General features: G+C 39.7%; 1 protein-coding gene and 1 long non-coding RNA gene across 2 annotated transcripts; one reads left to right on the top strand and one right to left on the bottom strand.

Annotated features, from left to right (window-relative positions):
* The first annotated feature begins 1,443 nt into the window (after positions 1-1,443).
* On the top strand, positions 1,444-16,396 carry CSRP3 (cysteine and glycine rich protein 3). The gene is made up of 6 exons (XM_064657169.1): positions 1,444-1,711; positions 7,788-7,919; positions 11,896-12,064; positions 13,742-13,877; positions 14,551-14,644; positions 15,731-16,396. The coding sequence occupies exons 1-6, from the start codon at positions 1,444-1,446 to the stop codon at positions 15,808-15,810; spliced, it is 879 nt and encodes a 292-aa protein (XP_064513239.1). The 3' UTR covers positions 15,811-16,396.
* Positions 1,672-11,909, bottom strand: LOC135415448 (uncharacterized). Its single transcript, XR_010431123.1, has 5 exons — positions 11,067-11,909; positions 9,786-9,899; positions 8,636-8,826; positions 7,793-8,502; positions 1,672-6,296 (listed from the first exon to the last, which is right to left on the bottom strand). It is a non-coding gene; the product is annotated as an uncharacterized LOC135415448 (long non-coding RNA).
* Positions 16,397-16,695: the final 299 nt, after the last annotated feature.

The following is a 16,695-nucleotide window of genomic DNA, read 5'->3' as shown; positions in this document are numbered from 1 at the left end:
TGGGCAGCTGAAAACTGACTCGGAGGACACTTGATAAGCTTAACTACACTGCAGCAGCCTACGAACCGAGGTATGAGATCGAGAGGGAGAGATCACACAGCAGACCAAGGAGCAAGGACTCAAAGCTACTTTCTTGGACTTCGTGAGGAGAAAGACTGCAACAAACAGCCAGAGCTTGGTGAGGGGGGAGCGTTCAGGCCCCGAACACTCCCACAAGGGAGAAACTGGTTACTTCCCAGCCTGAAAAGACTCTTCCTGGACTAAAGTTAAAGGGAGGGGCTTGAAAGGACTGACAGAAATGTAATATATATGTATATAGTTGCTTTTAGTTTGTACAGTATATTTATTTGTGTAAATAAATGTATATACTTCCCCTTCCCCCTACAGAAGCCTCTGGCCTGAAAGTTTCTCTCCAGTGTTAGTATAAATTGTGGGAAGGGGTGGGGGGAAGCCTGGAAATTGGACTTTTAGATTTCTAATGTGGCTCAAACTGCCACAATCCCACACACACTGCACTGTCCCCTCTGCATTTGGAATTATCTGACACAGGCAGAAGAGTCCAATTAACTACCCAGGGGGAATGACCAAAAAGGGATGGACTCTGGCTCTCCTGCTTAGGAAAATACAGTCCTTCAACTTTACACCAAGGATCTGTCTCTGCATTATAAAACCTTGCCTGACTCAAAAGCAAATGGATTTATAAGCTCCTAAGAGTTTGCATAGCAGCCTGAGCAAACAGACCCCTAAAATCTGATGTGGATTTGGTATTTAATTTCCTTACACTCCCATGAAATTCCCTGAGAATTTTGGCTTCAGAGTTCTGGTGTTTAACCCCTGGGCTGTAAAGGGCTTGGCCCTTTCACACGCAGTGAAGTCCATGATGCCAAACAAAGTTGCTAAATTCAGGCATCCCAATAGAAAATAAGAATTGGCATCTAAAGCTTTAAAGCCTGTAAAATAAAAGCTTGTAAAAAGTGAATTTTAAGAGCTTCATACTTTATTGCTCACCTCTCTAACACATCTGTAGCATCATCCATTTCCAAGGGACTGATCAGGCATGCCAAATATAACTGCAGTTTATCAGACAGACTAAATGTTATACATATTAACAAACCATCTTAATGCCTAAAAACAGTAAAAAAATGAAAGATTACAGTGAAAAGCATAATTTCCTGTATCCTAGAAGGCAAACTAGTTGTATCTATCAAATCGTGAACTACAGAATTAAATGCTTTTTGGGTTACAAATGTTGTGTTCCAGGGGGTGCTGCAAACAGGTTTTGATTTATTATTATTTTTAACAATTTAATATTGGCAATGTGACCATTAATAACTAAATCCTCATTTCAACGGACTGTTATTTCATGATTCACATTTAAGCAATGCAGGAGAGTAACTATAAAACTTTAATCTTTATTTCTGATCTGTTAGGCTGCAGTCAGGAATGTCCTTTAGGTGTAATCCAAGGGGCTGCATTGTTGTCCACCTACTCACAAGTGGACATAGGGGAACAAAATGCCAGGCTTTTGTCAGAGGTTATTTTCAGCTTGGTGATAGCAATGGCATTGCTCAGATCCCTGAAACTCTCATTCCCCTCCCCTCCCAGCTTATAGGGCTGACAGTGGTGGTCACTGCATTTAAGGAGTGCAGGGACCCTCCTGTTCCAACTCTTGGAGACCTAAGGAAAGAGGGAGACACTTCAAGCAACTCTGGTAAGTTGCATCCAGCGGGTTCTGCCAAGACTGTCTGATACAAGGGTTTGGGCAATTTTTTCCTAATAGGTGGTTGCTTAACAAAGAAAAATGTGCAGGCATAGTACAGAAACATGATTCCTGCAGAGCTGAGAGCAGTATTTTAGGTTTGGAGTAGCCACCTCATAAGAGATTCTTCTGGACTTTTCAGCCTGGGGAGTAGCTACTGGTGTTGCAAGAACAGAGTTGTGGGGATCCTCATTACAGACACTCATTTTGACTATGAAAGGCTGGATAACAGAAGTTTCAGAAGTGCTTAAAAATTGTGTTTCAAAGCTACCGAATTATTTTTCCACAAACGATTCGTTTTTAAAAAGCATATATACAAAGCATATAAATTTGGGTGCTTTCATGATTTCTCAGTTAATAGGATTTTAGAAGTAAAAAAACCAAAACAGCATCCCCCAAAACTTCAAAATATTTAATATTTGTGACCAGCTGGTTTTATATCAAATAGGAAGAAAACTTCTATGCAGACTTGGAAGAAAATTGCTAGATAACTGGATGCAGGATGAAAGAATTATTCCCACATCCATCACTCAAGCATTACAAGAGAGTGTGATTGGTCAAGTCTTCAGAAAAGCCCCAATAATTTAAATAAATAAATAAATACATGTTTTTCCTTTGAAATAATTTTACCCTTAGGTAGAAAGCTTTTCAAAGAATAGGGCTCGTATGTGGATAAAATAATTCTGTGTCTTAATCATCACAGTGCTATTTCAAAGTAGGTAATAGCTTTACTTGGCACTTAAAAGACTTAGTGCACAGAAAGGATTTAGAGAAGGATCTCATGGAATGAAAAGTGAAAGCTGATAGCCCAGGATTAGGTCTGAAAAAAGGAATGGGACATTTGTACAGCAGGATGCAGCTTTCCACAGCCACATGGATCAAACTGAACTCTAAGCACATATTTACAAATATATGAGTGTGGGGTGTCACTGGTTTTTAAGTCAGAATGAAGTACCTTGTCCTACTTGTAGGATGAATGAAGTACCTTTTCAGGATACCATATTTTTTGGAGATGCAAACTTAAATTTCTGCAAAAGTGTACATCAAGGAAGTTTCAAAAGAAATATGGCATCCCTATGCTAGAAAATAATAGATAATTTGGAAGAACAGAGATGAAAGCAATGGGAAACTATCAGCTACACACAACGCATGCCTCATATCATGCCAGTTAAAATCTTTTGTTTCAAAAGGAGTGTGTAACTTAGGGTGACCAGTGTCAATGCAAAATCAATTTTTACTTTCTTGTGTCAGTGTCGGAATTCCCACCCCTTGATTTCTATGTGTTGCTTTACTGCAGAAATGAAGGGAAAATGCTAATCGTTATGAGATCATGGTGGAAGCTCATAATAAACTTAAAATTTACCTGTATCCAAAGTCCACTGAATGAATCAGAAGAAATAAGAGTATAAACAATATCACATCTTCATTAAAAGAGCTCAACTTTCAAACACAAATGTTTTCTCTGTTGTGAATTTGTCCTGCTGAGAGAGAACTCATTCTGCAAGGGATTGGATTTCGACAGAAACACCTTCAGGCTGTTCAAGATGCAGTGGCAGGAATTGTGCCTTGCACTGCAGACCAACAGAGAGAGATAAAACCTCCCCATGAGTGTTAGTTGCAGTGAAAGAGAGAAACTAGAGCAGCATTTTATTGCTACTGTTTAGAGATATATCGTTACCCCCCCAGTGCTTGTGGGGGCGTAACACTGAGGACGTCAAATGAGTCACTGGTGGTCACAGGACAGGTCACAGCAAAGCTGTGATTAGATACCAGAATGAAGTCCTGGCTGCATTGGCATCTCCCACAGACTTCAGTGGGGAAAAGAATTTCAAATGCAGCCTTAATACTTGTATTTCAGTGTAGACAGGGATATTTGGATTTGATACCATTATTGCTTATTCATTAGGTAAGGCATTGGTATTCTTTGAGTCTAGACCAAGCATGTAGCTGAGACTAAAATGGAGAGAGATGGAAGGCATATCCTACCCACCAGTTCCCATTCAGTAATTCTACTACCAGTGCTCACAAAGGCCAATATTTCCCATTCTGTTTATCCCCTTCAAAGCCATCCTGTAGCATATGTGGCACCAGAGATAATCCTCCCAGCCACATAGTACACAACTTCTGCAGCCCATTCAGATAAGGCCTGAGCTCCAGACTGCCAAATACATGAGCATGTAAAAGGGAAAACCTTGTGTTTAGAATGGAAGCACCAAAACTACTTTCAAGACTTTTTTCACCTGCAGCACTGTCTGGCACTTGCACTGCATTTTACTCCTCTACACAACTGCATCAGGCCAGTACTGTGTCCACCACCCATTGAGATCAGTGGATCTAAATATATTTTTGGGTTATATTCTTATCAATAGCACTTTGATTAGAGTAAGACACTCTGTGACAGTGATGTGACACATAGATTTGTACAGTATGACTAACAGCCCAAAAGAAGACGGCTCACAATGTTTTCATGCCTGTGCAGAGCACACAAACACTTCAAAGGCTCCCTTGCTCCAAGTCTGGCCCATATAGCTGTGATATAAGCTCTAAATAACGGGAGGCACATATCCCTGGCTGCATATCTTGTGTATAAATTCTACTCCATATAGTAACTGCATTTTGAGGAACAATACAAGCTGCTGAATAGTAACAGAGGAAGTTCAAGAACACTCTTCCAGTTTAACAGTACCATGAGTGCCTACGTGTTGCAGTACTAACACTCAAAAGTTTATTTAATAATAAATAAACACATTTATTACATTTAGGATGAGTCCACTCTACTTCCCACTAGATCACGAGAATATAAGCACCATGTGGTGAGCAGACACTGCAAGTTAATCAGATTAAGACAACTAAATTCAGGGAATTTCAAGGGGATTTAGATACTGACATCTAATGAAATTATGTGAAGTGAAGATTTTGGGTATATTTTTTTCTGACAACAAGTGGAAGACTGAGTTCTATTTGCACATTGTTAAGATGGAGATTTATCCACCATTTATAATTTAGACGAGTAGAAAACACTGAATGCCATGTACCTTGTGGACTTTATTTGCACAGGCACCATCCACAGGGATGGCACTGCAGTTCAGTGTCCAGAGAGATGATCAAAGCAAGGACAGAACCTGCCCTGGTACCTCACCCAGCTGTTACTCCAGCCAGCGCAGACATCGTGGCACACATGGCTGTTCTTCCCCTGGCATCCTTGTAGTTTTACTGTGACTTTCTTCTTCCTCCTACAGCTTCCCATCAGGTGATGCCAAGAAAACATGGAAAATGTGTATGCATGCCCAGTCATGTTACTATAATTAGCCTCAGGGACAATGGTTCTTCTGAGAGCTCTAACCATGGCCCCTGACAGCACAAGGTTCACTATCACACATTATCAGACTTTTTAAGAGATTATTTTCCCCCCTTCAGCTAATGATGTAATTGGAGCTACTTTCCAACAACTATCCCATTGCCAAAGACAGAGATTCTTGGTGTGCCTTTGAGGGGAACTAACACAGCACAAATAGCTTTACAGAGACCAGAGGTACAAACCTCCCTGGCAGCTACCAGTGCTGCCTCAGCTGGGAAGGGATTCCACTGGAAACCTGATTTGAAAGGGAACACAAAAATCTCATTTTAATTTTCAAGAAAGTGTCACAAAACTGATTGTTATGCCCAGTCTCTCTTCCTTCTTTTAAAATGCTTGAAGCATCACTTGAACTATTTTCATAAGAGAAAATGGCACCAACATGAAAGTACTTTAAAAATAGAAGAAAATATAGAATGGTGGAATAAGATTCTATTTACATGAAAGATTTCTCTCTGTGCCTTTATCTCACATTTAAAATAAATGAAAAAAGAATTTAGCAGTGCTGTTCAGTAAAGGCTTCACTGAGTGAGAGGGATCAAATCCACTATATGTTTCTTGCATGCAATTAGTTTTGTTTCTTACTTCATCTACATTAGGTTTATGCTTCTTACTCATTACACCAGATAAACAGAATTAGAGGAAAGATGAGTCTTCTTTTCCTTTTTGCATCATTACTGTTTTGGAACTGCCACAGCAGTCCATGAGCAGCCTCCCAAGAGAGCTGAGAGGGTCTGGAAGAGATTAACGATGGTGCTGCTGTGTTACAGCAAAGGACTGGGCTGACTGAGCTGGGGAGGGTGTTCAGCTGAGCACAAATCAGCCTCACAAAGAGGAGGGGAGATTGGACCCTGCATGAGGATGACAGGTGTGCTGTCTACCACAGGTACCAGTCACAATAGTGACTATTTAATTACACAGGGTTAAAGAGATACTAATCATTGCTGTGCTAAGGCAGAGGTTTGGATGTGTTGGTACCTGCACTGTTATCAAACACTGACTGTAAAACCTGCTCACATTGCCATGTCTCCAGTGCTATGGCTTCAGTGTGTGCACACACTCTCATGTCACCTTCCTTTTGCTGGACAGATTCTTATACCATTGTAGGATTTTTGGTGTTAGTTGTCAGAAAGAATTCCCTTCAGGCTGCAGAGCTGGCATGTAGACATTGTTCATTTCATTCTGAAATTCAGAAGGTTACAGAATGGAAGTCACTACAATGATGATAAGCAGGGGACATTAGTGTCCAGTGTGAATATATAGTAAAATATTAGTCTAATATGCAAGTAATTGAAAATACTGGCTTATGTTACATCACCACTGTGACTTACAACACTCTAAACTCCCCTCTATCTCTCACTTAATCTTAGAAGAAAATTCTCAGGTGGCAGGCCTGATTCAGTGTTCAAAACCCCTTTCTTAGTTGAAAGTATCTTATGGTGAATTTAATCAAACACAAATAGCACAAGCAGGCTTCAAAATAACTATAATAAGAAGGTGACTGGTTTTCCAAGAAGGAGAAGGAAGGCCTGTGCCAGGAGCTTGATAATATGATGTGCAGGTGACAAGATGACATCCCAGTCTTTCCAGAAACGATGACTCAAACAAGAAAACAGAAGGGCAGCCTGAGGGCTGGGCTTGTTTCTGATGTGTGATAGCACAATCATCAGGAAGGGCACTGAGCCATCAGGCCACCTGAGCTGGGCTCCTGCCCCTCACAATGCCCTCCTGTGACCTTGGCCAAGTCACTTCAACAGTCACTGCAAGAGCAACCAACAGCAACCACTGCTCTTCTTTTCCCTTATGTTTACATTTCAAAAACAATTGAAAAAGAAAGAAAGAAACCTACCTTAGGAACCTATGTATTATTACCTTGCGATGGCTGTGCAGCACAGGGACCTTGCAGCTGGGAACCTTCTGAATTCTCATGAGGAATTCAGAAAAGCAACAAACAACTTGTTTCTATTGATGTGTCCTCTTAAAGTGCCCTTGTTAAACTTCAAGGTGGAATTATCCAGGTATGAATTGTATAAAAAAATATCATACTGGCAAAGAATGTGTGACCAAGGCAGCTTATGGGGTACTGGATGAAGCAGCACTTGCTTTGGAGAGGTATAACTAGTCTACCTATTAACAGAGAGTCAAGGTAGGAAGCTGTTCTGTAGAAAATTTAATGCCAAATAATGTCCAGACTTTTGCTTCACTCCAGTAAAGCTCCAAAGTATTTGCTAGCCTCCATTAAAATTTGCCTCAAAAACCAGATCAACACTAAGCAAAAACTGAGGGGAAAAGGCTACACTGGGGTACAGAGGAGGGCAGGACTAAAAGTAAATGACTATTTGATGGAAAATAAATCCTAGATCCACTTCTCCAGAAGAAATTTCAGTGGTATTAGCACTTTTTCACTGATACACCTCACAATCATTTCACGTATTTACCATCACAATATACTAAGCTAAGGAATAGCCTTATTTACAAGAGAAGGTCACACAGGACAGAGGATTTGGACTGTCCATGCCCCTAAAGCACCAGGGTAGCTCCTTCACCCATGGGTAGTACATTGCAAGTATGCAAGAGCAATTGACTGGAGAGGGGGGGAAAATATAATAACTTTTTTTAAAAAAATCAAGCTGTTCTGTTTAAAATAATTCACTTTTCAATTTGATTTTCTAGGTTACCTCTCAGAGACAGGGATGCCAAACTGGGGGGGTGGAGCCAAATGTGGTGCCTGTGAAAAGACCGTGTACCACGCTGAGGAAATCCAGTGCAATGGAAGGAGCTTCCACAAGTCCTGCTTCCTCTGCAGTAAGCCGGGCTACACTGGTTCAACTTCACAACATCCCCATAGTTCTGTATAAATGTTGCATCAATTCTAGTACATTTACTTTTGTATTACTTTGCAGGCAGTTTTCTAGCCCTTTACCCCAAGCAATCTGCATCTTGGGTTCCTGGCTTTTCTCTTTCCAAGCATTAGATGGTTTTTGTTAGGGACACTCAAGTGCTGCAGGATCATGGTATCATGGCCCACCTCCAAGATACCCTTCCCCTCTGTCCCACAATTTGGCATATTACAGGTTTGCTTCAAGTTAAAAAGTCCAGCAGAACTAAACAAACACTCATCAGACAGAAGGATGTCTTATTAGGTTGTTAGAGGAGATGACTACTTTGACAGTGAGTCCTTACATTAATCCATTTCACACAGAAAAGCTGGAAGACAGCAACCCGGGGGCATCAAAACCTCCAACCAACACTCTGCACTTACCTTAGTCTCTTTCCCCCCCATATTTCATGTAGTTCACTTTCACTTGCTCTTTCCCTCCCACACTCCACTGTGATGTTTGGCAGATGGTTTCCAGAAATCTTGTTTTCTCTGCAGATGAGTTAGCACCTAAAAAAAAAAAATCAGAGAGAAGGTATCAATTCAGCTCTGTTTGCCCTTTGTGGAGGGAGAGCAAACAATTTGCTAAGAACTAAAAGTAGATGAAGAGTTTATTTTGCAGACAATGCTTGAGATTTAGTACCTTTATAGTATGAATTCCATTGAAGCCATTGAATCCAATTTTTCACCCTCTTTTCCCAGATGGAAAGAGACTTCTTATTTGAGGCATGAGGCTATAACACACTTAGCTGACATGGTGCAGTCAATGCAGAACAAGTTCAAAGGACACACTGGAGTTTACTTGGCTTTCTCCAAGTGCCCTGCAATTGATGCCTAAAAGGCAGAATAAGAAAGAATTCCTTCAAAAGCTTTTCAGTTATATGACAACTTTCAGCCAATTCTTACAGAAATGTAAAAGAAAAAATCTCAGTCTCAACTAGTGCCTTCTTATTGCTTCCATGTGCTGCTTATAACAATTAATACTAAATATCAGAGAAACTAATAAAAATAAGCATCTGTCCTAACAGAACATAGTTAATAATATTTATCAAGTTTAAATTTCATTCTTAGTATAAGTGATTTTTTTTTTAAGTGGTTCATGATAAACAATATATATATGTTACATTCTGACAACAGTTTGGTTTGTTTTGGTGGCTTTTTTGTTTGGTTGGTTGTGTATTTTGTTGTGGATTTTTTATTTTACTTTATCTTCCCCTTGTGGTTGTAAGTCTGAGCTAACTTATTAATAGGTTAGATACCAAAAAAAGTATTCCCATAAGAAATATGTTTAAGGTCAAAAAGTAAAGATGCATCTCAGCCCAGCTGGCATATGAGAGGTATGTTAATTGGTTTTACTTTTACCATGATTCACACACACTATTCAGCAGCTCTGGATGCCTCAGGATCATGTATCACATTCATGGGCTTTTCTATGAACCAATTATAGGATTTCATTTCTTGACAGAAGGAAACCAATACTCCCCAATGTAACCTCAGGTATGGAAAGAGTTAACCTGTTTAGCTGAGCTTTTCTATATTTCAATATTAAAAATATTTCAAATATATCATATATTTTACATAATATTTGACCAGACAAAACAGATCCGTAGTTTTCAAACAAAGAGTTCAATTTCAGCAAAATTATAAACAATTCAAAGCAATCTGTTAACACAGGAAGAATCAGACAAGCTAAACTATAAATCACACTCTCTTCGCTCCATAGTTTTGCCCTACAAACATTATGAGAGAGAAACCTCTTTCCAACAATCTCTACTTCCCATGCTGCTCTTTACCTGCAGATTGTTGTTTCCCTGTCAGGTTTTACTCAAACTGCAGCTGTGAGGGACATTTGGCAGAATCTCACACTGTCAACCTGAGTCTACTCAGTGCCAGAGGGTGACCAGGATCTGTTGGCAGATGACAGGTCTCAAAGTTATTTCAACAATAGCACTTCAAGGGCTTCTGCTCCATCTGTTGTGGTGAATTGATACTCTATCCCTGAGGTACCAGAAATAGAAACACTTTATCTGCTGCTAGAGTTTCCATCGGCCCTTAACTCCCTTAGCAAACTTAATTACCATCTCGATGCAGAAGAGACTGTCGCACCAGGAGATCAGATTCACACATTTACAGAAGCCCTTCATTTTATCTCTATTAACTATAAAGGTCTTTGCAAAACATTTTCCTCTCTATGCAGTACAGGGAGGAGGAAAGCAGAGGGCTGGGGACACATAAGTAGTACTTTATGCAGTCTGGTCTAGCAGAAGGTGTCTCTGTCCATGGCAGGGGGTTGGAACTGGATGATCTTTAAAGTCCCTTCCAACCCAAACCATTCCAGGTATTCTATAATTAAAGCCGCAGAGATTTCAGTATTGGCTTAAATTTCCTGAGGTGGATGAATTTGATCAACAGGAGGATACTTAAAATAAACAGATGGGCAAGCCATCAGCTGGCTCCTCTAGAGCTTGCACTTCCAGCCACTTTCAATACTTCTGTATTTCACACCTTTCTGGTGCATACATGAACTAAGTAACTTGATTTTCCAAGCTATCCACAGTTCATGCATGACTGGTATGCCCTCTGCAGGACATGCACTTGCTCAAAGGAAGCTGGAGAGAAGGCTTTAGCTTTTTTTTCTTTTGCCTCTATCAACCACTGTTGACTTCGTAAGAAGTGTTGAAATATTAATTTTTTAGCATCCTAGAAAATCCTGGTTTTCTACAGGCTCTCTGAATTGAGAGCTTCTTCCTCTCTCAATGGGGTGGAGGTTTTCTCACACCAAGTTCCCAGAGTGGAACAAGCAGCTGACAAGCAGCTGAGGAGTGTAGCTACTGTTTTTTTCTCCATTCATTATTGTCCCATTTCTATGCATAAGCACCAAGGGGATCCACTGATCCAGTAACAGAATTTAAACTCTAAACACTGACCAGGTTTCAGATAAGCAAAGAACTGTGAGAGAGTAATTGAGCTTCCATGCCCACTCCATGAAAATAGCCACGCTTGGAACTCATCTCAGCAACACCAGTTAGCTCTGGGTGTGCCTTGTATTTCTCAAAACATAGATACTCGCTTACCAAGATCCCCAAATAAGCAGCTGTTAGCACTCAGTAGCTTCTAGTCCGTCCAAGTTGAGGCTTGGCTTAAAGTAGTGCTGCAGAGGACATAACTTGTATTCCCTGGTGAAAGCTGGGCATTCCTATGGCATCTTCTGTCCAAAAGTCTCTCAGATCTTTCCTAGTGAGCTAAGCCAAGCCGTATTTCTCTGTAACAAACACGACTTGTAAGAGGTCTCTGTTTTGGGAATGGCTTTAGTCATACTGCTGTCATCCCAGAGGAAGTCTAATGGAGCTGAGATTTACTTCCTTTGCCTTGGTGCCACAGCTTGAACAAACAAATAATATTAAAAAAAACCCCAAACCAACATATCCTACCTGACTCTGGACATGGTATTATATTATAGCCTCTTTTAGAAACAAATGTCATCAAAATAGCTTGGGCTGAGCTGAGAAAGCCACCACAGACTCAGAAAGAATATTTTGAAAGGTCCAGATGCTCAGTGGAATCAACATCCCTGCAATCTCCTTTTCCCCCTTTTTTAAGGTTTGGGAGTTTAGGATGGTTATCTCGAATCCATCTTAACATCACAGATCTAGACAAATTGCCTTGACAAGCCAATGATTTCCCTGGGGCTACAGTATAACTTCAGAGAGGTAAAAGAGGAACATGTTGTGTGCACACATCTATTTTAATAACAGCCCAGTCCAGTTTTATACTGACCAACTCCTTTTCCTATATTTTTAAAGGTAAACAAAACATAACCAATAAATGTAACTACTCTGAACCACATGAATTCAACTTTGAAAACACAAATGTTGATAGATGCCTCTCTCTGCCTGTATCCAGTGGCCTGCAGGAAAGCTCTGGACAGCACCACAGTGGCAGCTCACGAATCCGAAATCTACTGCAAAACCTGTTATGGGAGAAAATACGGTCCCAAAGGTGTTGGCTTTGGACAGGGGGCTGGATGCCTCAGCACTGACACTGGTGACCACCTGGGCTTGAACCTGCAACAGTGAGTCAAACCCCACTGACAGCACCTTTCTCTGGTCCTACTTGTCTCTTAGCAGGGTATTTTAGACATTTTCTTCTGTTTCCATAACAACATCCAGCGTAAATAGCAGATCAGACTTTCCTACACCCTTTCCTTCCAGGGACACAGTAATTTACCAGTTTTTAATGATGCTCAGTCTCTTTAAGCCTTCTTTACAAATTATTTTCTCCTTCAATAGGCAATTATTGTGCAGAAGTAGCCTTTATATGCCACCACAGCTGTAAATATCCACTGCAATTGTATGTTGCCATTTGTAGCACAGTGGTAAAGTCACATTCACTGTAGAAAATGAGAAAATATATTTTTTTTTTTTCCTGTCAGAGGCTAAAATCCAGTTTGGTTTTACTCTTAGAGAAATAATCACACTACCATATACTGCTAGCTCTCCTCTCAGTGGGGGAAATAACATTTCTAAATCCTTCCTGTGGCTTTAATAACACTCACAAACACACTGAGAATGTGTTTGAACAAAGGAATTCTAAAGGGATACCATCTTCCAAAAATGCATAATTAGCTCTGACAATACATTTTTACACCGCTGCGACCCGGGTTCAATTCCCGGCCAGGGAAAAACTCCCCCGGGCAGATGGAGCTCGTCAGCCCTGTAAGGCCATCCATCTAAGAGAAGGTCACTAAAACAAACCTACATCCTGAGGACCTCACTGCCACTGTCCAAGCTTGCTCGGTCCCGGCAGATGAACCTCAGGATTAAAGGGTGGGCTCAGTTCAGCGCACACTGTGTCTCACCTAAAAAATCCACTGCGCAGGCTCGAAGGGTTAACGACCTTTCCCAAATCTTCGCTCGCGAAGACTGGCCATACACACACATTTTTACAGGATTTTTTTTTTACGACTCTCAAAGCGGCACATTTCCAAATCAGCAATGCTTCCTTCTGGTATAACTATAAGGAAACCAATTAACTAATATGCCATGTAGGGAATAAAAGCTTTAACAATGTATTCAAATGTGGCTCCTTCTGTGATATGAAGCCATTATTAGCAGAGTTCTGCATCAAAAACTGTCACATCCTGTAGATATAATGACCTGTTGCAGTCCAACAATCCAGTAATTCAGAAATCATTCTGCGAAAGGTTTTAAGCATAAACTCATAATACACAATGTCCAGAAACACAAAGCAAAGCTACTTTTCTGACGTGCTTTTGACCCTGGGCCAGGTAAAAACCCCAATTCCCTTGTCCAAATGTTTCACTGCCTAATGAAACATCTGTATGCAAAAATACGTATTTTTATTTTCTACTCATTGAGTAACAGCAGACAGCCAGTTATAAAGGAGAGTGGTCTTCTGCTTGTATTTTCCCTCTTGCTTTTCCATAAAACAAAGTTGTTTTTTACTTTCACTTTTCATTAAATGCAATCTTTTCTGCATTTGGCTGCTGTCAACTCTATGCACTCAGCCCAGAACAGGCAACATCAGAGCTTACAGTACCAGCTTTTCCATCACACAACACAGAATTCACTAGAATACTTTGATTTTCCCCTTTTTTATCCCCAGTTTGCACATCAGAAACAGCAATTCAGTATTTTTCATCCCTTACCAAAAAACCCATTAAATACTTTTTCTAAGGTAGGTAACATTTGAAGCAGCATTTAAAAAGCACTGAAACCTTGTGTTTTAGGGGGTCACCAAAGCCTGCTCGCCCTACTACACCAACTAATGCTTCAAAGTTTGCCAAAAAGATGGTAGATGTGGATAAATGTCCCCGTTGTGGCAAATCAGTGTATGCTGCAGAGAAGATCATGGGAGGAGGAAAAGTAAGTAGTTACTTCAGCACTAGAAACAAAACAGTTTTATAATGGTGATAAACTGTAGCTAATAGGTCCTTGATCATTTAAATTTTCTTTCATAGTCTCGATGAAGAAAACATGAAGCAGTAAATTGCTTGAGTGGGATGTACTTTCAGGTCTAAAATCACGTGCCTTTTGTAAACCTTCTCCAACATTTCTCTTCTTATTGATGTCTGAAGAACAACCCCTGACTACTGTATAGCCTGGTTCTTCCTCCACCTTTGGGGAGTATTTATAAACATTTATTTGTAGTGACAATTACAGATATATTAAAGAGATCCTGTAACTACAAAAACAGAAGCCTTTCTCAAATGACATGCAAAGCTCTCTGCTCAAGGAACTCTCACTAGAATATGATGTCTGCACACTGAAGAAGTGCCCAAAATAAGGGCACTCCCTGCTCCCTGCTTTTTACTAGACCTCCATTAATAACTGTGTATCAATAACAAAGTCACTCGGTAACTCTTGACATGGCACAATAATGTAACTGAAATAAGACTAACCTGAAATGATTAAAAATGGAAGCCACGAGATCAACAAAAAGATTTTAACCTTTTCACACTGTAAAAAGCAGTAGTTCTTCATTTCTTGTACCTGTGCACTTTCTGTAATATACAATGAATTGTCTTCATCTCCTCAGCCTTGGCACAAGATGTGTTTCCGCTGCGCTATTTGTGGGAAGAGTTTAGAATCCACGAATGTTACAGACAAAGATGGAGAGCTCTACTGTAAAGGTGAGAGTTCCAGAGAGCTGAACTGGGTTACTGAGTCAATCTAAAATTAGTCTCTTTAGATCTAGGAAAACCAACTTCAGGAAATTTATCTTTTTTTTTAACAACTTTCTGAAAGCAAAGCAAAGAGCCGTGGTAACATTGCAATTGCAGCTTATACTATTAACATTTAAAGTTTAATGCTGTAATTTTTCTACAAATATCTCTCAGATCTACCCTCAGATCTTTTAACAGAACATTGGCCATCTCTGCTGGGCAGGCTCTTGTACCTGCACCATCTCACTCACTAAAATAAAAAATCCACATAGATACAGATCTGCAGAGGTCATCTGGAATTCTTGACAATTAAAGATACTTCCACTGTAGTGGTAGCACAGAAGATAATGCATTGATGCTAAATTATACATCTAGATGTTCTCAAATTCTGAAAGTTCACAGACTTCACTTGACTCTCAGAAACACCTTATGGGGGAAAAATATGCCAAGGTTTTATATCCCAAGCTAAACTTTATAGAGAGCCCTAAAGAAGAATATTGAAGTTCTGTGACTTTGGGTACAGTTTGTCAGCCACAAGTGATCAAATCACCACATCAGGAGAAACATGCTGACCATTACTACTTCCTTAGCAGAGCTGTGATAAAAAACTATGCACACATTTACCAATACACAGTTCAAATGGAATGGTTTAAATGCTCATCAATAGTTTCAGAACTATGCTCCAGTTCTTTTACCTCCTGGAAAACTACTGACTCATTACTCAGCCTGAATTACTCACCAGACCAAGTTTTACCGAGTATTTTCAGACAGGAAAGTAGCTTTAATGAAAACATTACTTAGATCTTAAATCTACAGTTAGTTTCCTAATTTTTTTGAGATCACCAGATGTGACTTTTGTGTAATTCAAATATGTGATTTCAGTTTCACTACTAAAACCTGCCAACACTTGTGGGAAATAAGCTATTTCAGATTTCCTTCCTTTTATTAACTTAAATTTGGTAGTGATCTAAAAACTAAAACCAAAAGACATTTACCCCTACCTGAGAACATTTAGAATTCAAAAACATTTATCCTCCCCTCCTTCTTTTGCAGTTTGCTATGCAAAAAATTTCGGTCCCAAAGGAATTGGGTTTGGTGGCCTCACTCAAGTGGAAAAGAAAGAATGTGAATGAGAAGAAATGGATGCAACAGTCTCAAACTGATGTTGATGCCACCAAGTGATAGTTGTCAAGTAAAACATTAAGCATCATATATTGCTAAGAACATAGGGCATTTGGGCAAGATTTTCTACCTTGCAGGAAGAATTTGTGAGCTTATATCTTAAATTCTTAGATTAGATTAAAAAGGTACAGTGATAAAAGAAGGTTCATGTCTGTTTTACAGTAAACAAAGACAAAAAACCCTTGTGTAATATTATTGCTTCTTAAACTAGTATTTAGCACATTTTAGATTGGAGTTTTAGATTCAGCTTAGTGTCCCATAGAGATACCTTATGGAGTGCAGGGTCTGAGTGTTCGAGTTGGACTGTATTTTCCTTTGTCCTCCATGGTACTCTATTCCTACCAATCTCCTAGATGTGTTTTGAAGGTGTTGGCATTTTGTGTTGTGACAAGGTAGAGGTTATTCACTTTGAGACAATTAAAAAGGGTTTGAAATTCTTTCTATCAAAGAAAAACAAAACTTTCCTAGAATCCAATGTTGTAAGTTTTGTTACTGTCTGTTTTCAAGCTACAATAAAGTACTTACTGCTTCACATTATTTCCATTTGAATTTGCTTGTGCTTTTACGTTCTACAATGTTGCAGATTTCAAGATAAATGAAATCTCCCATTTCTTTACTACAAGAATTGTGTTTCATCGCACTACTTGACTCTTATGTTGTCAGTTCTAGATGGCATTTAATTTTCTGACCTTGATTTCTTTCCCTGTTGGTTTTCATTGCTACCAACTTTGACTTATATTCACACCACAGTGTCCAAGTGGCCCTTCCAGACTGACACTGTAGCCTTTTCTTGGCCGACATTAGCCATTAAAGATCTATGCATGCAGCTGGGAATA

Source organism: Pseudopipra pipra, chromosome 6 (assembly GCF_036250125.1).
Source record: "Pseudopipra pipra isolate bDixPip1 chromosome 6, bDixPip1.hap1, whole genome shotgun sequence".
NCBI classification, from domain to species: domain Eukaryota; kingdom Metazoa; phylum Chordata; class Aves; order Passeriformes; family Pipridae; genus Pseudopipra; species Pseudopipra pipra.
This window is presented reverse-complemented; position numbering and strand designations above follow the sequence as displayed.

Excerpts from the sequence above, each read along its gene's own strand:
- CSRP3 (XM_064657169.1), top strand. The coding sequence starts at position 1,444 with ATGTCCTTTAGGTGTAATCCAAGGGGCTGCATTGTTGTCCACCTACTC. Across the intron at positions 12,065-13,741 it reads CTGGGCTTGAACCTGCAACA|GGGGTCACCAAAGCCTGCTC; the intron begins GTGAGTCAAACC and ends CTTGTGTTTTAG. Across the intron at positions 13,878-14,550 it reads AGATCATGGGAGGAGGAAAA|CCTTGGCACAAGATGTGTTT; the intron begins GTAAGTAGTTAC and ends TCATCTCCTCAG.